Below are 23,839 nucleotides of genomic sequence, written 5' to 3' on the forward strand. Positions count from 1 at the left end.
AATCTGCAGAATTCCTCCCTTGATTGATATCTCTTTTCTTCTGCATATGTGTATATGTACATATACAGTTATCTTTCGATGTCTGTAGGGGATTGGTTCCAGGAACTCCCCCATCCAATACAAAAAACTGGATGCTCAAGTTCCAATTTTCTTATATAAGGTGGTATAGTATTAGCATACAAACTATGCACACCCTCCCATATACTTTAAATCATCTCTAGATTATTTATAATACTTAATGTAAATGCTGTGAAAATAGTTGTTATACTATATTTTTTAAATTTTGTATTTATAGTTTATTGAATGTTTTTGATAGATAGTTGAATCTGCAAATGTAGAATTCATGGATATGAAGGGCTAACTGCATATATATATGTATGTGTGTGTGTGTAAGTTTAAAAAAAAAACGGAATTTCTAGCCCTTTGAGCAAACATAAGGAACATTTATAAAGAGTTGAAAGATAGGAAGATGTGCTGAGGGAATTTAACTGACTGATTCGAATTCTGAGGGAGCCTTTGGGATCTCAAGAAACCTACTGATGTACATTTATTTATAAGCTGCCATAAGGTGGTAATGTGGGTGTAATTAATTTAATGCTTTAAGTGAGAATTTGGGCAGTTGAGGGTTTTCTGTATACGAAAATCTATGTTTGTAATCTTACATTTAGGGATGGAGAGATTGCTTTTGAAAGAATATACCAGTATCTCCTATAGCATTTCAGAGGTAAAATGTTATCTAGAAGGATCACTTGAGCCCGGGAGTTCAAGGCTGTAGTGAACTATGATCATGCCACTGCACTCCTAACCTGGCAGCAAAGAGAGACCCTCATCTCTAACAAAACAAAATGAAATTTATCTTTATTTTCAATATAATCATAAGTTCACATCTTATCTTTTTTTGAAATGTAATAATAAATAAATAAAATGGTACAGTAATTTTATTTATTAGGAAAATTTCAGGAGACTCACTAGTTTGTTAAAATGTAAAACTAGGCCGGGTGCGGTGGCTCACGCCTGTAATCCCAGCACTTTGAGAGGCCGAGGCAGGCAGATCACCCGAGGTCAGGAGTTTGAGACCAGCCTGACCAACATGGTGAAACCCTGTCTCTACTAAAAATACAAAAATTAGCCAGACACAGTGGTGGGTGCCTGTAATCCCAGCTACTCTGGAGGCTGACATAGGAGAATTGCTTGAATCCGGGAGGGGGAGGTTGCAGTGAGCCGAGATCATGCCACTGTACTCCAGCCTGGGCAACAGAGCGAGACTGTCTTAAAAAAAAAAAGTAAAACTAGCTGTAGAATAAATACCAGATTAGAATACAGTTTTTATGCTTGGTGCGGTGGCTTATGCATGTAGTTCCAGCACTTTGGGAGGCCAAGGTGAGAGGATTGCTTGAGGCTAGGAGTTCGAGACCAGCCTGGCAACATAGCAAGACCCTGTCTCTACCAAAAAGATTAAAATTAGCTGCATGTGGTGATGTGTGCCTATAGTCCCAGCAACTTGGGAGGCTGAGGCGGGAGAATTGCATGAGTTCAGGATTTCGAGGCTGCGGTGAGCTATGATTGCACTCCAGCCTGGGCAACAGAGTGAGACCCTGTCTCAAATAAATAAACAAATAAATGAATAAGCAAGCAAGCAATTTTTAAGTTGAACATCAGTTCTCTACTTGACTCCAGAGTTAAATAGGCATCCAGTTGCTTTTTGTGTTTATTTTTATATTCACTGCTTTTGCCTGCGACTGTGTTTCTGGTTCTAAGTAAATATAACATATGCTACTGGTACACATACGTCTTAGGCAACATATGTTTCATTCACTGGATTGTTAGCTCTGTTTTGTTTTGTTACTACTTTAGTCCCAGTGCCAATAACTGTGCCAGGCACAAAGTAGGTGTTTAGTTAATATTGTTAAATGAACAAATACAAATATTTGATTTTATCACTTGAATCCTCATTTATTAGTACTGCACTATCTTTTCTTAGCTGTTTTTGTGAACATATGTGTGCTGGTCTTGTACCCTAACTAGATTGGAAGTACATTGTGGGTAGAAACTTGGTTTTATTTGTTTCACCTGTATTCTCCTTTACAGCAGTTTAGAACTGATGGGAAGTACGTATTTCCCAAACATGTGATTGAACTGAAATATATTGGTAGATTTTATTTTATCAGGAGACTTCCAAAAGTATAGTCATAAATAAGGAATTTGGAAGAGAATCAAAAAGCTAGTATATACTCGTCTGTCAGCTTGAAGGCCTGTATAAGACTACATACTTCTGTGGAGTAAAAAGGGTAGGGTTCTGGGGCTGGACGCGGTAGCTCACACCTGTAATCCCAACACTTTAGGAAAAAAAAAAGAGGTAGGGTTCTGGGACTATTCTTTGCTGCTGCTGCTTTTTTTTTTTTTTTTTGAGGCAGTTTTGTTCTGTCTTTCAGGCTAGAGTGCAGTGGCATGATCTCGACTCACCACAACCTCCACCTCTCGGGTTCAAGCAGTTCTCCTGCCTGAGCCTCCTGAGTAGCTGAGATTACAGGCGCTTGCCACCACACCTGGCTAATTTTTTTATATTTTTAGTAGAGATGGGGGTTTTACCATGTTGGCCAGGCTGGTTAAGAACTCCTGACCTCAAGTGATTCGCCCGTCTCGGCCTCCAAAAGTGCTAGGATTACAGGCATGAGCCACTGCGCCCGGCCTCTGGGACTGTTCTTTTCCTTGTTCCTTAACAGACTATTTTCTGCTTTTTGTTTTGTTTTGTTTTGTTTTGCTTTGTTTTTTGTTTTTGGCCTTCTAACTGTGTTACAAATGGTTTAAGTCAGTGGTTCTCCAAGGGTGGTCCCAGATCAGCAGCATTATCACCTTGGTACTTACTAGAAATGAAAATTCTTGGGCCCCACTCCAGATCTACTGAATGAGCAACTCTGAGGGTAGAACCTAAAAAATTGTGTTTTAACAAGTCATCTGGGTGATTCTGATGGTAAAGTTTGATGTCACCAAATGATAATGACACTTTTTTTTTTTTTTTGAGACGGAGTCTTGCTCTGTTGCCCAGTCTGGAGTGCAGTGGCATGATCTTGGCTCACTGCAACTTCCACCTCCCAGGTTCAAGCAATTCTCCTGCCTCAGCCTCCTGAGTAGCTGGGACTACAGGCATATGCCAACATGCCTGGCTAATTTTTGTATTTTTAGTAGAGATGGGGTTTCATCATACTGGTCAGGCTGGTCTCGAACTCCTGACCTCAGGTGATCCACCTTCCTTGGTCTCCCAAAGTGCTGGGATTACAGGCATGAACCACCGCGCCTAGCCTGATAATGACCCTGTCTTTAAGAGAGAGGGCTAGAGGCAGGGATTATGTGCCAGAGAAAACTAGCAGCCTAGATTTAAGAGGATAATAGAATCCAAAGCTTTTCAGAGGGAATAGCTATAGTTTATAGAAGGCATTAAGACATAAAGCAGATTAATGAAACTTCATTGTACACTGTAACCATATAATTGACTTTTATATATTTCCTCTTTTACTTTGTGTTCAAATCAAAAGATGAGAACCTTAAATTAATCAAGCTTTGTGATATTTTATTTTAGATTTTTGTAAAAGTGAATGCTCTTTATATTCTATAGCAAGTAACTGAAAAGCTACTGAAAAGTGTCCAACCCAAGAATTTTGTGTATTTTTCATTTTGAATATACTTCTCAGTGATTTCAATTTTGAATCCTAGCCTTTTTAAATTTTAGAATACAGTGTAGTTTAAAATGGCTTCAATAAGGCCGGGCGTGGTGGCTTGCACCTGTAATCCCAGCGCTTAGGGAGGCCAAGGTGGGTGGATCACGAGGTCAGGAGTTTGAGAACAGCCTGACGAACATGGTAAAACCCTGTCTCTACTAAAAATACAAAAATTAGCTGGGTGTGGTGGTGCGCACCTGTAATCCCAGCTACTCAGGAGGCTGAGGTAGGAGAATTACTTCAACCCCAGGAGGCTGAAGTTGCAGTGAGCCAAAATCGCACCACTGCACTCCAGCCTGGGTGACAGAGCGAGACTCTGTCTCAAAAGAAAAAAAAAAGGTGGGAGGGCTTTAATAAATTAAGTGGTACATTTTAATTGTTTATTAGATATTACGTATGCAGATAAACCTGTTTAAATATAGAAGATTTATATTCCTATTTACATATATCCTTTTGACAAATCAGAATTGAAAATAATATAAAAATAAATTTTCTTTTTGTCATGCAGACTTAAATAGTAAGATATCTTCCTTCTATTATTTTTATCTTTTTTGTTTATAATGGTTAGGAAATGAATATCTAATTTTCTATACCGTGAAAAATACGTATAAAGTACCATGGAAGTTCAACATTCATTTTCCTTGAAGATAATTCCAAGGTTTTTTCTCCAGAAATATATGCTGTTATCATTAGGTTTAGTTGTATGATAAATGGCAGTATGATGATTTGTAATTTTTTAAACATATTTTATTCGTAACACTTTTTTTTTTTTTTTGAGACGGAGTCTCACTCTGTTGCCCGGTCTGGAGTGCAGTGGCATGGTCTCGGCTCACTGCAACCTCCGCCTGCGGGGTTCAAGCAATTCTCTGCCTCAGCCTCCTAAGTAGCTGGGATTACAGGCACCTGCCACCACGCCCGGCTAATTTTTTTTTGTATTTTTAGTAGAGATGGGGTTTCACCATCTTGGCCAGGCTGGTCTTGAACTCCTGACCTTGTGATCCACCCGCCTCGGCCTCCCAAAGTGCTGGGATTACAGGCGTGAGCCATCGTGCGCTGCCTTTTTTTTTTTTTTTTTTTTTTTTTGAGATGGAGTCTCATCATGTCGCCCAGGCTAGAGTACAGTGGTGCGATCTCTGCACACTGCAACCTCCGCCTCCTGGGTTTGAGTGATTCTTCTGTCTCAGCCTTCCGAGTAGCCGGGAATACAGGTGCCTGCCACCATGCCTGGCTAATTTTTGTATGTTTAGTGGAGACAGGGTTTCACCACGTTGGCCAGGCTGGTCTCGAACTCCTGACCTCAAGTGATCCCCCCTGCCTTGGCCTCCCAAAGTTCTGGATTACAGGTGTGAGCCACTGTGTCCGACCTATTTTCCTCTTTTCTTTTTACCTTTTTTCCTTCCCTTTTTTTCTTCCTTTCGCTGTTTTCGTCTTTTGTGTCTCTCACCCTCGCCCTTCCTGAGTTCAGTTCAAAGAGCAATATACTGCCATATCTGGAGAATTTTTAGCTGGAATTTAATCTTTATTTTAAAAGAGTAAGAATTTATACCAATTATTATGTTTTCGACTGAGGTTGTTTTACAGAAGGAATTCGTTTTTATGTAGGATTGTGTTTTAAGACTTTTTGTTTTTGTTTTTTGTTTTTGTTTTGAAACGTCTAAGTTTCATAGAGAAAAAAAGGTAAAAGATTGATATTATTCTAATAGTCTTTTACTCTTTTCTCAAAGGTCTTAGTTCAGGTCCTAATTTTCTTTCAATTATACTCATTTATTTAACCAGTCTCCTTTAGGTGGTCATTTGGGTTGTATACATATTCTTGTCTGTGTTTTATCAGTCATGTATTATATAATTTCACATATGTGCAAATATATATTTGAAGGATAACATTCTAAAATTGCTGAGTTAAAGGGTATATGCATTTACAAACTTGACAGATATTACCAGTTGTCCTCTATAAAGTGAAACTGGTTTATATCACCACAGCTAACATATAAATGTCTGTTTTCTACTATATTATTAAATTACTGAACTTTATCCATCTGATGGAAAAGGAAAAATCTGATTGTACTTTATTTTTTATATTTTTAATTTTTTTATGAGATGTCTTGGTATGTTGGCCACGATGGTCTCAAACTCCAGCCTCAAGCAATCCTCTCACCTCAGTCTCCCAAAGTTCTGGGATTATAGGCATTAGCTACCATGCCTGGCCCTGATTACCACCGCCCCCCCCCACCACCACCCTCCCCCTTTTTTTTTTGAGACAGGGTCTCACTCTGTCACCCATGTTAGAGTGTGGTGGTGTGATCACTGCTCACTGCAGCCTTGGCCTCCTGGGCTGAGGTGATTCTCCTGCCTCAGCTTCCCAAGTAGCTGGGACCACAGACACATGCCACCATGCCTGGCTGATTTTTAAAATTATTTGTAGGGACGTGGTCTGGCTATGTTGCACAGGCTAGGCTCAAACTCCTGAGCTCAAGTTATCCTCCCGCCTCGGCCTCCCAAAGTGCTGTAATTACAGGGCTGAGCCACTGTGCCCAGCCTCTGATTATACTTTTAATTGTAATTTCTCTTATGCTTGAAGTTCAACATATACAGTAAAGACTTTACGGTATTGTAGGCTGAAGTTTCAGAATCATCCAGGACCGATGATGTTAGCAGAAGTGCAAAACTAGCCAAGGAGTATCGAGAGGACAAAATTGATAATTGATATTGTTATTACCTTCAAAGTTTGATTGCATTGATTAGCTTATTATTTTTATTAAAGTCATTTTAAAGAGCATATAAAGTTCTATGCCAAAGCATGTTTGACCTGACAAGTTGGGCTGTCATTTCCTTTTGACAAGACTTTCATTTTTATCGGCTTTAAATGCATGTGTCATTACTATTCTGGTTAGGTAACATAATTATCCCACTGCATAATATGTAATTTCAAAAGTCTTATGGATATTTGATGCCTTTTCCTCTGAAAACAATTCAATTGTTTTCAGACCACTTTTATTTCAGTAAGATAAATGTAATCCTTCCTAATTGTAATGTAAAATTTAAGAGCACATTGAAATGAAAACAAAAGCTTAACACTACCTACATTTTGAAAGTTATAAGGGACTAGATAAGTTGGATTTTATGTTTCTTGTGGTACCGAATAGAAACAAAGCTCATTCAAACTAAGTTTGAATGAGAATTAAGTTTAATGGCTGACTTGCTAAACCTGAGTTGCACAATCCTCACAATTCCTTAGGGATGTGGCAAGGTCATCCTTAAATGTAAAGTTCTTGCTCACTTAATGGAAAGTACTGTAGATACATAAATAACATTGTTACCTGTCTTAGTGGGTCAGTATAATAGACGGGGGTGGTGGTACATATGAGAATAGTGAAATTTATAGCTAGTTTTGAGGCCCTTATGACTTTTAAGAGGTATTATGAGTCACTTTAACAAGTTAGTGTTTGTGACATAGTTTCAATTTCTTATGTGAAAGATAGTATTTCAATTGTAAATGTTCTTTTAATATTCTGGAGAGCTACTCTTTCCTAGCCCCTCTGTTTTACTGACTTTAAAAGTTGTTTACAGTTTGTTTCATGTTCAAATGTAGGGTTTTAGTAATTCCTTGGGGTGGGTGGCAGGAATGGGCAGAAGGCCATTGTCTCTAATTTCCCTTTTCCCAACTTTCACTTTCTTTTTTCTATGGATTACATGTCAAGGTGGGTGAGAAAAATGGTGGAGACTGAGAAAAGGGAGCAATTCATTGTTTGTAGGGGAGGTCCAAAATAAAGTCACTTAAGGAATCTGTCATAAAATTTAAATATGTGATGAAGCTTGTGCAAGGGGATTATAAGAACAGATTTTACTTTAACCCTTCCTGCTTTATTTTTTTATTTTTTATTTTTTGAGACGGAGTCTCGCTCTGTCACCCAGGCTGGAGTGCAGTGGCGCAATCTCGGCTCACTGCAAGCTCCGCCTCCTGGGTTCACGCCATTCTCCTGCCTCAGCCTCTCCGAGTAGCTGGGACTACAGGCGCCCGCCACCACGCCCGGCTAATTTTTTTGTATTTTTTAGTAGAGACGGGGTTTCACCGTGGTCTCGATCTCCTGACCTCGTGATCCATCCGCCTCGGCCTCCCAAAGTGCTGGGATTACAAGCGTGAGCCACCGCGCCCGGCCCCCTTCCTGCTTTATAAAAAGATCTTGTTGATGGCAAAAAGACAAACACCTTAGCAAACTGTACTGTACACCTTGCATTTGTTTGCATTAATATTAGTTGTTTTATTTTATTTTTTGATATGTAGTCTCACTCTGTTACCCAGGATGGAGTGCAGTGGCGTGATCTCGGCTCACTTGCAACCCCTGCCTCCTGGGTTCAAGCAATTCTCCTGCCTCAGCCTCCCGAGTAGCTGGGATTACAGGTGCCACCAGGCCCGGCTAATGTTTGTATTTTTAATAGAGACAGGGTTTCACCATGTTGGCCAGGCTGGTCTTGAACTCTTGACCTCAAGTGATCCACCCGCCTCAGCCTCCCAAAGTGCTGGGATTACAGGTGTGAGCCACTGCACCCGGCAATATTAGTTGTTTTATATTGTAGACTCTTAAATGATGTGGACTATGTGTTGTAAAATCCCTACCCTGAAGTAAAATGCATTTAGATGTCCCCCCCCCCCGCCCTTTTTAACTTAAATCCTTTATCCCCTTTGCAGTCAGTGAATTTTTATATTTGTACGCGTTTTGTGAGAAATGTGTAAAGGAAATATTTTTGCATCTAATTGTTCTAACTTCCAAAGGTTCTTTACTGAGTTAAAAAAAACTTTTTTTAGTTGATGGGTGCAGGAAATCAACATGGCACATAGATACATATGTAACAAACCTGCACATTGTGCACATGTACCCTAAAACCCTAAAGTATAAAAAAAAAAAAAAAAAAGTCTTCTCCAGAATGTGAAGTTTTTGATGGGCTTTTCTGTGAATAAAGATTTATATATTGCTTTACAAAAAAAAAAAAAAAAAAAACTTTTTTTTTTTTTGGTCTAAACTGAATTTTGTCTGTCTTTCCCCTACTCAGGCCCAGATTGCCTTCCTACAGGGAGAAAGGAAGGGCCAAGAAAATTTGAAGAAGGATCTTGTGAGGAGGATCAAAATGTTGGAGTATGCTCTTAAACAGGAAAGGTAATTCAGTAAAATAAAAAGTGGTGCTCTTTTTTGTTTGTTTGTTTTGAGACGGAGTTTCGTTCTTGTTGCCCAGGCTGGGGTGCAATGGTGTGATCTTGGCTCACCGCAACCTCCGCCTCCCGGTTTCAAGCAATTCTCCTGCCTCAGCCTCTCCGGTAGCTGGGATTATAGGCATGCGCCACCAGACCCAGCTAATTTTGTATTTTTAGTAGAGACGGGGGTTTCTCCATGTTGGTCAGGCTGGTCTCGAACTCCTGACCTCAGGTGATCTGCCCACCTTGGCCTCCTAAAGTGCTGGGATTACAGGTGTGAGCCACTGGGCCTGGCCAAAATGGTGGTCTCTTAAATGTTGGAATAATTTTTTCATCATTACTAAAATAAATTTAAATGTTAATACTGCTTGAGTTCAGGTGTATCTGTAGTAAACATTTGTATGAATGGTTGTAATATGTTAATTTTATTATGAATAGTTTAATAATGATCAAAAAACTGATTTATATGATTTCTTAAAAATTAGCAACATTTTTTTCCTACTCTGCCTGTTTTGAAGAAGCAGATGTGCTCCCTGAACTGTTAATACCCATTCATTTTAAAGTTGAAATAGTTTTTAATTTTTAAGGGAAATTTCTATAATGTTTACTCCTTTTCCTGTCATTTAATATTATTCAATTTAATGTATTTTATTTAGAAAAAAATTGTTCCAGCAGACTATGTTAAGATTCTATATAGACTTTTTTTTTTTTGAAACAGAGTCTCGCTCTGTTGCCCATGCTGGAGTGCGGTGGTGCAATCTCGGCTCACTGCAAGCTCCACCTCCCGGGTTCACGCCATTCTCCTGCCTCAGCCTCCCGAGTAGCTGGGACTACAGGTGCCTGCCACCACGCCTGGCTAATTTTTTGTATTTTTAGTAGAGATGGGGTTTCACCGTGTTAGCCAGGATGGTCTCGATCTCCTGACCTCGTGATCCCCCCATCTCGGCCTCCCAAAGTGCTGGGATTACAGGCGTGAGCCACTGCGCCCAGCCTATAGACTTTTTTTGTGTATTTTGTTCCTTTGCTGTCTGTCGTTACAATCTCTCCAGAAGCTTATCTTACGTTTCTATTTTGCTACTGTCTAAGATACTCTAGTAACTAAATTTGGGTCACAAGTAAAGGAAAATAGGTCATGAGTGAGATTTTTGGAAGTTATATGAGTTATTTATTTGCTTTAATGAATGGGCCTTGGATTTTTTTGTCGACAATCTGAGTTCATTTTTTTTAGATAACTGAGTACTTACAGGTGATATTGGAATTATCTGTTTTGCTACTTTTTTGCTTTGTTTTTAATGATGCTCGTTTTGTTTTTCTCTTTTTGAAGTTGGTGAATGGGATATTTGCAATAAAATAGCATTTAGATGCAATTAGATAAATAGATGATATTTATGAATAATGAGAAACATAAAATTTTATTAGAACTTGTGTTCATCATCATGTAGAATCTTTAAATGGCATAAGGGATTGAAAATAGGTTGACCTCTTAGTGAAAAATACATGTTTCTTTTCATACTTTGGGAAAGTTGATGAAAAGCTGTATTAGGGACATGGAAAGAAAAAACATTTTTAAAAGTACATAATTTGGGATTAGTGAGATTTTTTTTTTTTTTTTTTTTTTTTTTTGAGGTGGAGTCGTCCTGCTTTGTTGCCTAGGCTGGAGTGCAGTGGTGTGATCTCGGCTCACTGCAACCTCCGCCTCCTGGGCTCAAGCAATTCTCCTGTCTCAGCCTCCTGAGTTGCTGGGACTACAGGCGCATGCCACCATGCCCAGCTAATTTTTTTGCATTTTTAGTAGAGACAGGGTTTCACCATATTGGTCAGACTGGTCTCGAACTGCTGACCTCAGATAATCCACCGCCTCAGCCTCCCAAAGTGCTGGGATTACAGGCCTGAGCCAATGTACCTGGCCGAGTATTTGAGATTTTTATTTTTTTTTGAGACGGAGTTTTGCTCTGTTGCCAGGCTGGAGTGCAGTGGCACGATCTTGGCTCACTGCAACCTCCACCTCCTGGGTTCAAGCAATTCTCCTGCCTCAGCCTCCCGAGTAGCTGGGATTACATGCGCTCGCCACCATGCCCAGCTAATTTTTGTATTTTCGGTAGAGATGGGGTTTCACCGTGTTGGCTGGGGTGGTCTCGATCTCTTAACTTCGTGATCCGCCTGCCTCAGCCTCCCAAAATGCTGGGTGGCGTGAGCCACCACGCGTGGCCTGGAGTGGTTATTTTCATCTGGAAGATGAAAGTAGAAGGGAGTGCAGAGTAAGAGGAGGTGAGGCTTGAATAGCATCGAATAAGAAGGTGGTTGTCAGACAGACAAGGTGCAGGAAGTAGAGAGAACATGTTTGACATGGAACAAAGCAGTTTTGGTGTGTTCAGAAATTTGTAATCTTTGTGTGTGGAGAGTCGGATGTTGGTTGTGATCCTCCTCTCAGTTGATGACCGATAATGGTAGAGGGGGCAAGAGTCAGATCACAGAGAGCCTAACCAAGGAGTTCAAACTTTTATCTTACATGTAACAGGGAATGTGGGAGATTTAAAATTTTTTTTTTTTTAAACAGGGTCTTGCTTTGTTGCCCAGGCTGTAGTGCAGTGGCACAGTCATGGTTCACTGCGGTGTCAACCTTCTGGGCACAAGTGATCCTCCCACTTCAGCCTCCCGAGTGGCTGGGAATACAGATATACTCCAGTCCACGCAGATAAATTTTTAATTTTTTAGAGAGACAGGGTCCCTCGCCCTGTTGCCAGGGCTGGTCTGGAACTCCTGGGCTCAAGCAGTCCTCCTGCTGTAGCCTCTCAAAGTGCCGTGATTATAAGTGTGAGTCACCACGCCCAGCCAAAAAAATTTTATCTAAAATGATCTCAAACTAATAGAATCTTGTATACCCTGTAGCCAGATTCACCAATTGAAAACGTTTTGCTGTATTTGCTTTATTGTGTTTGCTCTCTCTATAGGTACCATTTTTTCCCCTAAATCATTTGCTAGTTTGTCCCTGACTACCTCTGTGTATATTTCCTAAGAGCAAGGACATTTCCTTATATGATTATAGTACATTACCAAATTAAAGAAATGTAACATTGATATTCTATTATCTGATATAGTCTATATTCAGATGTTCTAAAAATGATCTTTATAGCATTTTTTTTTCCTGGTCCAGGATCCAATCTGGAAATATATACTGCATTTAGTTGTTAAGCACTTGAAAGTTTTAAGCAAGATAGAGTATGAAATACATTTTAGAAAGATCTGACCTCAATGTGGGGGTGGACTGGAAACATCTGTAAGAAAGATTGTAATAGTCTAAGATGAGAAATGATAACACAGTAGCTGCTGAAATAGACACATCAACTATAAAAAATTTTAAGTAGAGTCCATGAAATCTGAAGCTTATATAAAAATTTGGAGATGGGACAGTGGGTGAGAAAGATAATTTGAGAACGACTCCCAGGTTCCTGGCTTGAAGGACTATCCGAATTCTGAGAGACTTTTAGAAGGTATCAAATGAATTAAAAAGAAGAATTAAAGAGCAGATATGTGAGGGGGACGCATGATGAGAAATATATGCTTGGGAATCATCAGTATTATTGTGAGTGAAGTGAAAGGAGTAGTTGATAGAACAAGTATTGTGGAAACAGAAGAGAACTAGAAGGAGTGACAGGAAGTAGAAATATTTGAAGAGAAGGCAGAGGAAGAAGAGCTAACAAAGAAATAGAGAAGGAAGGAGGAGAGAGTAGTATTTTGGAAGTAAGTTAAAGGAGGGAGTTCAATAACTGAAGATGCTAAATAGACTCCAATAAGTTGTACACTGAAAATAGTCTTTGGAGTTACCAGTTGGAAGCTTATTGGTACCCTTACTAAAGCAGCCTCAGTAAGGCCGCAGGAACATGAGCAAGATCACAGAAGATCGAGGGCTGAGAAGGATAAAGTGGGGAGAGATGGAGTTGCTTATTATTGTTATTTTTTTTCTTTGAGACAGAGTCTTGCTCTGTCACCAGGCTAGAGTGCAGTGGCGTGATCTTGGCTCACTGCAACCTCCGCCTCCTGGGTTCAAGCCATATCTCCTGCCTCAGTCTCCTGAGTAGCTGGGACTACAGGCATGTGCCACCACACTGGGCTAATTTTTGTATTTTTAGTAGAGATGGGGTGTCACCATCTTGGCCAGGATGGTCTCGATCCCTTGACCTTGTGATCCGCCTGCCTTGGCCTCCCAAAGTGTTGGGATCACAGACGTGAGCCACCGTGCCTGGCAGAGTTGCTTATTTTTTTAAGAAATTTGACTCTGAAGGACAGTAGAGATAAGGAACTGGCTGAATCCAGGGAAGATTTTTTTCTTCTCTTTCTTAACTAAATGGGATTGCTCCTGGAAAAGAGTCTGCTTTTGTGTCTTTTTTTTTTTTTTTTTTTTTTTGAGACGGAGTTTTGCTCTTGTTGCCCAGGCTGGAGTGCAATGGCACGATCTTGGCTCACTGCAACCTCCACCTCCCGAGTTCAAGCGATTCTCCTGCCTCAGCCTCCCCAGTAGCTGGGATTACAGGCATGCACCACCACACCCAGCTAATTTTGTATTTTTGGTAGAGACGGTGTTTCTCCATGTTGGTCAGACTGGTTTCGAACTCCCAACCCCAGGTGATCCGCCCACCTCGGCCTCCCAAAGTGTTGGGATTACAGGCGTGAGCCACCGCGCCCAGCCTGGTTTTGTATCTTTTGAAGTATATGGAATGATTTGGGATTATTCTTGATGTTATGGCACTATTTGTATAATCTAGGAAATTTTTAAAAAGCATTTATTTGTGGCTTGAATATTAAATTGAATTTTAAAAAAATTTATTGAGGAAAATTTGAAATATACTCATAGAGAAACTAATGTCTTTTATATACAGCCCCAAGTTTTAACAGTTAATGTTTTGTCAGTCTTTTTCACCTTGATCTATTTTAATGCAATTCCAGATACCTTGTCATTTCACCTGTAAATGCCTAAGTAAAAATCATGATTTTACATGATTTTCTTTGCATGATTTTTGCAGATTTTCTAAGTAGTCCCACTTTAGGATCCAAAAATAAAACCGAATTATTAATGTTACAGAAGAATTACTTACCTAGCAGTGGATTTATCAAAGCATTCCTTAATGTGTGATAAAATTTAATATAAACTTTCAAGATTACATAGTGTATAATCTGAGGTTGACAGGAACATCTATGCTGAGGAACCTCAAATACTATATAAATACAATTCTGAAAAATTTCTACTATTTTTAAAATTTCTCTCTATTCACTGCTACTTTTATCTACCCTACTGTCGTAACTTAACTGTCCTCCTTGCTTCTAGTATTTCCATATTTTAATTCATCTTCCATATCCATAGAATTCATTTTCTAAAACACAAATATGATAATTCTGTTATATCCCTGTTTAAAAATATCTAGCTAATTTCAGGTTCTTAGTAAAGTTCTTCACAACCAGGCCCTTTCTGTCCATTCTCTGTCTCCATTCCTTCCATACCTTTTGGGTGTAATTATTCTGTTTGCTGTTTTTTGACACACTGTGTTTTTTTTTTTTTTTCTTCCACTTAAGATGTCCCTTCTGACAGAAATGCCCTCTCCATCAATCCATTTTCTGATTGGAAAACTCCCACTGGTATTTTGAGATTTAGCTAAAATCTCACGTGTTACCTTCTTTTTGGTAGCTTTCTTTGACACCAGTTTTGACCGAATTAGATAATCCCTTATCTGCATTCTTGTAATACTTGCTACTAGCCCTTATAGCTCTTACACAGTATGCTGTATTTACATTCCTGTCTCTTACGCATACCCTCACCTTCCACCCTTACCTAACTACAAGCTGTAGTTTGTCCCAGCAACCAGCACAGTGCCTGTAAATCATAGGAATTCAGTAATAGTTCATTGAAATTAATCAAATTATTTTTAGCATCCACATTTAAGATACAATTGAGATGCTGTTACACTCCTAGCATAATATGTATAATAATAGGCTTTGAAACAAAGCTAAAATTACTCTTCTTTAGTGTATTAAACAATTTTTATGCTATTTTTATCCAATAAAGGTCATTTATGTAGGGCCTACCTGTGTATATCAAACATGGAGTTGCTAGATGTAAGATCTGCTTTTTTATCTTATAGGCAGAATTAGACAGCAAAAGAATAGCAAACAAGAAAGATTGGTTAACACAGTGAGCTGAGTGTTAAAACAGTGGAAAACGGTATGAATGAGAAGGTATTTTCACATATTGACTTACAAAAGGAATGCTATTAAGCACAAGGAGGGTTCTGTGAGAAAAATATATTTTAGTGAATTCAGTAGGGAGACCTTGATTTAAGGAACCATAGCTTGTGATAAACACAACAGTTCTTTACATACAGTTCTTTGCCTTTGTCTAAGTTTTAAAATAAAATGTTCATAATGTGTCACAATTTTTGTTACATTTATTTTTGTAAAATATTTTCTGTTCCCTTTTTGTAGGTTCTGTTGTAGTTTTTCCTGAGACCACTAGAATGCACTATAATGCAGTATTTTGTGTTTGAAAATGTTTTTCTTTTATATATATAAAATATAAACTCCATAACATTTTATTGCTACTATTATTTTAAAAGCTTTAATATAATCTGTCTTCAGACTAGTTACATTCAGTTGCTATTTTGACTTCTAGCAGGTATTACTACTTTGTCTTATGGTAAATGAAGTGTGTTTCTGGAAAAATAAGAGATTGACAGTTACATTTAGAACCTTGTTTACTTTCTGGTAACTGCAAGTTAAATTAATGTCTGTAAACCTTACCTTCTGATGATCAATAGTATTACAAATACATTGAACTAGATTGGCAAACATTTAGTCCAGTGATAAAATGTTTGTGGTTAAGAGACACATTGAGAATAGATGTTCTAAATAATTTGGACCAAACATATTTACTAAAAATTAAGTATATATATAGTTAATTAACCAAATAACAGCAAAAATAGTCTCCCTTCTGCCTCAGTTAATTGATTGCCTTTCCCAAGGAAATCTTATCAACTGATAGCTTACGTATTATGTATCCTTCCAGAAAGATTCATATGCATAGGCTAATGAAATAGATATGTATCTTTTAAAAAATGTATGGAAACATATATAGTATTTTGTACCTTTTACTTTTTGCTTAAGAGATCAGTTCATTGGCATATGAATTTATTTTTTTCCTTCTTAATGTGTAAATGTTACTATAAAACATTTCATACATATGTATAAGATATAAAGACTGTTATAAAAAATACTCATGTACCCATCACCTACCTTAAGAAATAGGACATCAACTGCCTATAATTTTCATAGGTTTTCTTAGAATTCCTCTCTATCTAAAACTTTTTTTCTGTTGTGACTGCAAAATTATTATTATTGCAAAATAAGAAAGATTTCAGTATTTTACACATTTGAGCAAATAATTTTTCATTTCCTTTCTACTTTTCTTTTTCTCTTTTTTTTTTTTTTTTGAAACAGGGTCTCACTATGTCACTCAGGCTGGAGTGCAGTGGCATGATCTTGGCTCACTCACTGCAACCTCTGCAGCCGGGTTTAAGTGATTCTGCCACCTTAGCCTCCCGAGTAACTGGGATTACAGGTGCACCACCATGCCTGGCTAATTTTTGTATTTTTTTTATAGAGACAGGGTTTCACCATGTTAGCCAGGCTGATCTCAAACTCCTGACCTCTGGTGATCCATCTGCCTCAGCCTTCCAAAGTGTTGGGATTATAGGCATGAGCCCCCGTGCCCAGCCACTACTTTTCTTAAATTCTGAAAAAAACTAATGGTAAATGCTCTATTAGGTTTTTATAAAGAAAAAAAAAAAAACTTTCAAATTTGGATGTGTTACACTTTTCTTCCTTTATTACTTTATTATTTTGGTTTCTCAAATTATTGTTGTTTATATTAATATCCCAGTCTTAACACATTGAATATTTATTATAAATGGCCTCAATATTTTAGGGAGCCATCAAGTAAAAATATGCAAATAGATTAAGCAGATATGGCTATTTTTAGTCACCCTTTTAAAAATTTCTACATTATCTGGGTTATTTTTGTAGTCTCATGGTTAAATCCGAGATAGTTAAATCAGATGGTTAAATCCTATTAACCAGAATTATAACATTCTGTCAACTTTGAAAAGAAGATAAGACAGTCTTCCCACTCACAGTTCTTTTTGAGTAAAAGACAAGGGATATCTTGACTAGTTTAAGAAAATTCCTTTCTACTGGAATATCTTATTCAATATTGATGATTTGGGCTGAGGTTTTCCCCCTTGGATTGTGCAGTATAATGCATATTTGGCAAATCATGATTATCTGACAAGGCATATAATATTGTAGATGACTTTTCTTTTTAAAAAGCTCAATTTTTTGAGAAAAGTCTTCTACAAATTTATTTCACATTCCAAACCTTTTTTTTTTTTTTTTAACTGTTTTTGATAGTAAAATTTAGCTTTGGCAATCATCAGGAAAATTTGAATACTACAGAAACTAGGATGTTATATGGTTCATTTTGTTATTACAGAAAGAAGAGTTATGATTCCCAGAGTTATTCCTTTATTTTGTTATAAGGATACTTGATGGTCTAACAACAACAGCAACAACGAAAAAGGCAAGCACTTTTGTATTATAACTTTGACACCATGGAGAGCTATGAGCCTTTGAAAGTTCTAGGAGTGTTCAGCCAGGACTACTGAATTCTTGTGACTACTACTATTGTGTATGTTAAAGTTAATTTAAATATATTTTAAGATGGTCTGTATTTTCTCATTTCTTTGTTAGAGCCAAATACCACAAGTTGAAATACGGGACAGAATTGAATCAGGGAGATATGAAGCCTCCAAGCTATGATTCTGGTAAGCTAATTTTAAAGGAAGTTTAAGTGTTAAAAAGAAGTTAATGTCTAGTATCTTCTAGCAACATTTACAACTGTAAGTTACTTTCTAATTATTTGTATATTAGTTATTTTTTCTGACCTGCTTGTCTTTTGGCACCATTTAGTGTCATTTAGATCATTTTCCACCACCTTCCTTCCTTTTCCCTCTTCCCCTTTCTTTTAGTTCCCCATTTTCTGCTTATGTTCTACACTTACTGGAAGGATCAGAGTTCATGGGGTAACATGCACCAGCATAACCTTGTCTTGCTGGGTCTGCCCAGAGTTAATGGGAACTTTCAGATGTGCAGTACAAAGTACATCATGCTCTTGAAATCCTGAGAAAGATTAGGAAATACGGAGGTAAGAGATTTCTTCTTAAAGCATGGAGGAATTCCTCATCCCAAAAACATAATTCTTCGGTTTCAGGTGGAAAACTGTTTTGGTCTTTCTTGTCCACAGGAGTTTCTGTAACTAGAACATGTTTTAACAGCTGAACCATTTATTATATTTTTGAATTATTTCTTCTTTTTCTTTTTCTTCTTCATACCATCAAACAATATAAAATATTACTTGTAAATAATCAGATATTAAGAAATATAGATATAATTCACTTATTAGTAGGTATTAGGGAAGAATGACAAAAAGTAATCAAAAGTTATCAACCATGTTTCAGGTAGGTACGTTTTTGGCGTAATTTCAGGTTAAATTTCCCAATCAGATATCTGAAGACACTAATGTTCATTTATATCATTTACTGAAATACGTACCTTGTGCTAGAGGCTTTATATATATATGTATATATTCACTTTACATTTTTTTTTTTTTTTTTTTTTTTTTTTTTTTTTTTGTGAGACAGAGTCTCGTTCTGTCACCCAGCCTGGAGGGCAGTGGCACGATCTCGGTTCACTGCAAGCTCTGCCTCCTGGGTTCACGCCATTCTCCTGCCCCAGCCTCCTGAGTAGCTGGGATTACTGGCACCCACCACCAGGCCCGGCTAATTTTTTGTATTTTTAATAGAGACGGGGTTTCACCGTGTTAGCCAGGATGGTCTCGATCTCCTGACCTTGTGATCCGCCCACCTTGGCCTCCCGAAGTGCTGGGATTACAGGCATGAGCCACCACGCCTGGCCGCATATTCACTTTAAATTTTAAAGTAGTTATTTGGTAAAGTATCTTCGGTAAAGATGATATTTATTTGGATTTTACATATGTGAAATTTAAACTCAGAGAAATGGAAAAACTTGCCCAACATCACACAGATATTAAGTAATGATAGAATATGGAGCTGAACCCAGGTCTGTCTGACTCCAAAATTCATATTCTTTCCATTTTATCATGTTGCTTCTGTATTTGACAATGTATGAAAGAACTTCCCAAAATGACTTATAAATGTACTGCCAATTTTATAGTTAATTCAATGTAGTAGTGTATTAATGCATTTCCTCAGCTGAATATTAAATGCTTGAGATCTAGAGCAATGCCAGTTGATCACTGGTGTGTTTTTTTTCCTTTGTTTTTTAATATTCTGTCTTTTACTTGAGTGTCTGTTCTTGTGACCTGAGATGTGCTTAAATTTCAAAATAAATTTTTAAAAAATCTAGGCTGTTTGTTAAAAACTGTTCTAAAACTATATTAACTGACTCAAAGGAGTGATTTTAATTAGTATTGTATTAAAAGGTTTTCATTTCTTAAGTTTTGGATATCAATTTAGGAGAATAGAAGCCTAGATGCAATATATTTTTTAAATGTTTGTAAGTAAACATGGCTGGCTGCAGTGGCTAATGCCTGTAATCCCACTTTGGGAGGGCAAGGTGGGAGGATTGCTTAAGGCTAGGAGTTTGAGACCAGTCTGGGCAACGTAGCAAGACCCTGTCTCTACCAAAAAATTAAAAAATTAGCGGGGATGGTGGCACATGCCTGTAGTCCTAGCTACTGGGGAGGCTGAGGTGAAAGGATCACTTGAGCTCAGGAGTTTGAGGTTAGGTTATAGTGTGCTAAGATTGTGCCACTGCACTCTAGCCTGAGTGACAGAGTGAGATCCTGTCTCTTAAAAAAAATTATAAAGTTTATAAGTAAACAGCGCAGCTCAGTAGAAAGGGCTTGTGCTTTCAGAGCAGACAGATGTAAGTTTGACTCTGCCCCAAAGTTTTAAATTTCCGTGATCCTACTTAATTTCTCTATGGTTACTCCATTCCTGATCTGTAAACTAGGAAATACTCTGGGAATACTTCCTAACTCAAATGTTTATTTTCTTAGTATACAATACCTAGTTATTCTCAGTATATAATACTTAGTACCTAGTATCATTTCATCTATCTTTCCAACCATCCATTCATCTTGTAAATATTATATATATAATGTTTTTCAGACCTAGTACCAAATCCAGTGAGTAAGACAATAATGCCCTGTTGGATTTTTATACAGACAGTTAAAGAAGTGATTACAATAACATATGACATGTATAATGGAGAAATAATAAGTGTTATTGAGTACAGTAGCACAAACCTAGTCAAGTGGTCAAGAAAGGCTCCTTGGAGGAAGTGATGTTTAATTTTGACATCTGAAGGACAAGTAGGAATTAGCCAGGGCAAATAAACTGACTAAATATCTGTTGAATGGGAGGTGGGAGAAAGGCAGAGTATTAGCAGCAGAGCTTCTGAGGTAAGACTATGGCACATTTGAGAAATGGGATACCTGGATAGTAGTGGGAGAGAGGGAAGGAATGTTTCCAGATGTAGATAGAGAGTTAGCTGGGGGGTAAAATAGTTACGAGGGCCTTGTGAAACATGTGAAGTAGTTCACGCTTAGGAATATTCTAAGCACTTGAAGGATCTTAATTAGGGGTTTATGATGAGATTTACTCTTGGATTACGTGGGCTGTAGTGTGGAAGATGGATTAGAGAGGAGCAACGTTGGAGATGGGGCGACTGGTTAGAGGATGTTGCAGAAACCTGGGCAAATGAGTAAGGTTTCCTTGACAAGGGTGTGTTCAGGAAATATTTAGGAAGTAAAATATGCAGGAACTAGTTCTTTTTATATATACATAAATTTGATTTTATGCTGATCTTCTCTGTATTATTCTAATTTTAGTATATGTGCTGCCAAGGCAAGTACAGGAACTACTTCTTGATTGGATGTAGGGGGTGAAAAAAGGATGAGTCAGAAGTGACTCCCACATTTGTAATTTAAACTAGACCAGAAGTAGATTTGGAAAATGGTGGGTTCACTTTTGGATTTATTTCTTAGATAATCAAGTGAAGATGGCTAGTAGACAGTTGACTATATGGGTCTTGAGCTCAAGCCAGAAGTATGGATGTGTTAGAGACATAAATTTGAGAGGCATCAACATATGGTACTGGTGGCACTCACGGCCATTGGAGTTGAAACACTCACCCAGGAGCTGTATGTGAGGTAAGATTACATAAAATGGAGCCCTGAGGAATGACATTTAAAAGACCCGTAGAAGAATGGAAACATGAAAAAGAGTCTGATACAGAGTACATTAACTGTAGGAAGAAAACCAGGAGACCAAGGAAACCAAGAGAAGAGACGGCTTCCAGAAGGAAGGACCGTTCAACACTACTGCTTAATTCCCAGAGGGCTGAAGAATATCTGTAGGACTTTGTGACACATGGGACACTGGGAACTTTAGGAGAGAGGTGAGGGCAGAAACAAAGTGGGTATAGTTAGCTTTCAGGAAGCTTAGGTTGTGAAGGTGAAGGAGAGAGATTAGAGGGCAGTAGCTGGAAGGACACATGGGGTCAAGGAAAGTATGTGTGCGTGTGTGCACACTCGCACACACGTGTGATGTGTGTCTTAGAGGAGTAACCAATAAAAGAGAAAGAGTAGAGATACTCAAAATAGGAAGATAATATGAAGAAGGTGATAGGGATTGGATTCTGAGCATAGCTGGAGAATGGCAGGAGGAGCATGTCTTTTATCATTACCAAGAGAGAATGTAGGAAGTTAGGTTAACAGGTTTATAGATTTGGATTTCTGTTTGGCGGTGGGTATTTGAGGGAATGTCCACAAGTGATAGATAGCTTTATGTATGAGACAGGATTATCTGCTGAGAGTGGGTCAGATGTTTAAGAAAAGTAGAGAAGGTTTAAAATGCTAATGGTAAACAGGAAGACTAACTTTCTAGGGAATAGTAGGATCGAGAAAAGCTAAGGGTTCAGTTGAGGTGTGTGATCATGAGTGTATGTAGAGGCACTGGGCTGCACATTTGGTAGCCTGGGTGAAGTCAAAGAGAATGCAGATAGTTAATAGTTGAATTCACGGAGAGACAAAGGGACAAAAAATTTGGCAAAGGAATGATTGAAGTGATGAGCCGTGAACTAAAACTACAGAAGGAAGGAAGTAAAGACACAAGGAGGCTGGCTAATGGGTAAATTAAAAGTAAGGGGGTAGATTCTGGTCTAGAGCAGGTCAGCAAACTTTTTCTGTAAAGGGCCGGATAGTAAATATTTTCGGTTTTGCAGGCTGTTTGTTGCAGCTACTCAATTTTGCCACTGTAACATGCAAGCGTTCATAGACAGTACATAAATGAATGGATGTGTCTGTACCATAAAAACAGGTGGTAGGCTGGATTTGACATGCAGGCAGTAGTGTGCTGGCCCCTGGCTAGAGGTCCCAGCTAAATTAAAGAACTAGCGAATTTAGGGAAAAAAGAAAGAAAAAAGAACTAATGAATTGGGAGTAATTGAGCCTGACGGGTCTGCTCAGAGATCAGTTTGCATCTATCATAGTTCTTCATGATGACAAGACCTAAGATATGACAGCTAGAGAGGGTGGTGGCTGTGGAGAGGCAGAAGTGGATCTCCTACATGCATATTGATTTCACTCAAGATGATGTAGAAGTTTGGTGGCAGACACATGTGAGCCAGATTTGGAGGGTTATCTTGGGATTTATAGATGACAGTGATAAGGACTAGGAGGTAGCAGAAAGGGTATATTCAAATAGCATAACCATTAAAGAAGCAGGGATTATTTTTCCATTATTTGTTCTTTTATCTATTTACCATATTTTCCTAAAACTGATAATCTAGACATTTTCTGAAACATTTTTCACAAAAATTTACTTTTCTTTTCTAATTTTTTTTTGTCCCACTATCAGACCTTCATATTTCTACTTTAGGAGAATATTGTCTCAAGCTATGTTAAAATGTATTTATTTTTGATATTTCAGGCTCTCCTATTTAATATTAGAAGCCAGGTAGTTATTTAAAGTTGAATATATCCAGTGTGATAAATTCTGTCTTTTAATTGAGAAATTTAGACCATTTGCACTGATGATTCTTGATATGGTTAGGATAATGCTACCACCTTTGTAATTTGTATTGTTCAATATGTTCTTGTTTCTTTTCCTTCTTTTTCAGCCTTCTTTTGAATTATCAAATATTTTTTATGATTCAATTTTATCTCTTTTGCTGACTTATTAGCAGTAATTCTTATTTTAGTAATTGCTTTAGGGCTTACAAGGCACATCGTTAACTTATTACAGTCTGTCTTCAAGTGATAATATACCACTTCATGGATAGTACAATAAGCTTATAATAGTGTACTTCCGTTTCTCCTCTTCCCAGTCTTTGTGCTATTGTTGTCATGTATTTTACTTCTATGTATGTGATAAACCACAGACTCCATTGTTATTTTTTTCCCAGCAGTCTTTTGTCTTTTAAAGATATTTAAATAATAATATGAAAAAAAATTCCCAATACTCATTATTCCTTTGTGTAGATCTGTGTTTCCATATTATTTTCCTTAAACCTTAAAGTCTTCCGCTCAATGTATCTTGTAATATGGAATGCTAGTAATGAATTTTTGCAGCTTTTGTATGTCTGAAAAAGTCTTTTTTTTATTTTCTTATTTTTATTTTATTTTATTATTTTATTTATTTATTTTTTTTTGGAGACGAAGTCTTGCTCTTGTCCCCCAGGCTGGAGTGTGATGGCATGATCTCAGCTCACTGCAACCTCCGCCTCCCAGGTTCAAGCGATTCTCCTGCCTCGGCCCCCCGAGTAGCTGGGATTACAGGTGCCTGCC

At 37.9% G+C, this 23,839-nt stretch overlaps 1 protein-coding gene across 8 annotated transcripts in view; it reads left to right on the forward strand.

The window, feature by feature from the left end:
• STRN (striatin) overlaps positions 1–23,839 on the forward strand; it is a 132,427-nt gene that overhangs the window by 33,386 nt on the left and 75,202 nt on the right. For 6 of the 8 annotated variants that reach the window (XM_055240692.2, XM_063618143.1, XM_055240691.2 and 3 more), the window contains exons 2-3: positions 8,766–8,869; positions 17,698–17,771. In XM_055240692.2, the coding sequence (XP_055096667.1) occupies positions 8,766–8,869; positions 17,698–17,771 (178 nt within the window). Of the gene's footprint in view, positions 1–8,765; positions 8,870–17,440; positions 17,528–17,697; positions 17,772–23,839 lie in introns of those variants that run through there. The other 2 variants (XM_063618146.1, XM_063618147.1) reach the window with 2 other exon arrangements.

This window comes from Symphalangus syndactylus, chromosome 14, assembly GCF_028878055.3.
Source record: "Symphalangus syndactylus isolate Jambi chromosome 14, NHGRI_mSymSyn1-v2.1_pri, whole genome shotgun sequence".
Classification (NCBI taxonomy): domain Eukaryota; kingdom Metazoa; phylum Chordata; class Mammalia; order Primates; family Hylobatidae; genus Symphalangus; species Symphalangus syndactylus.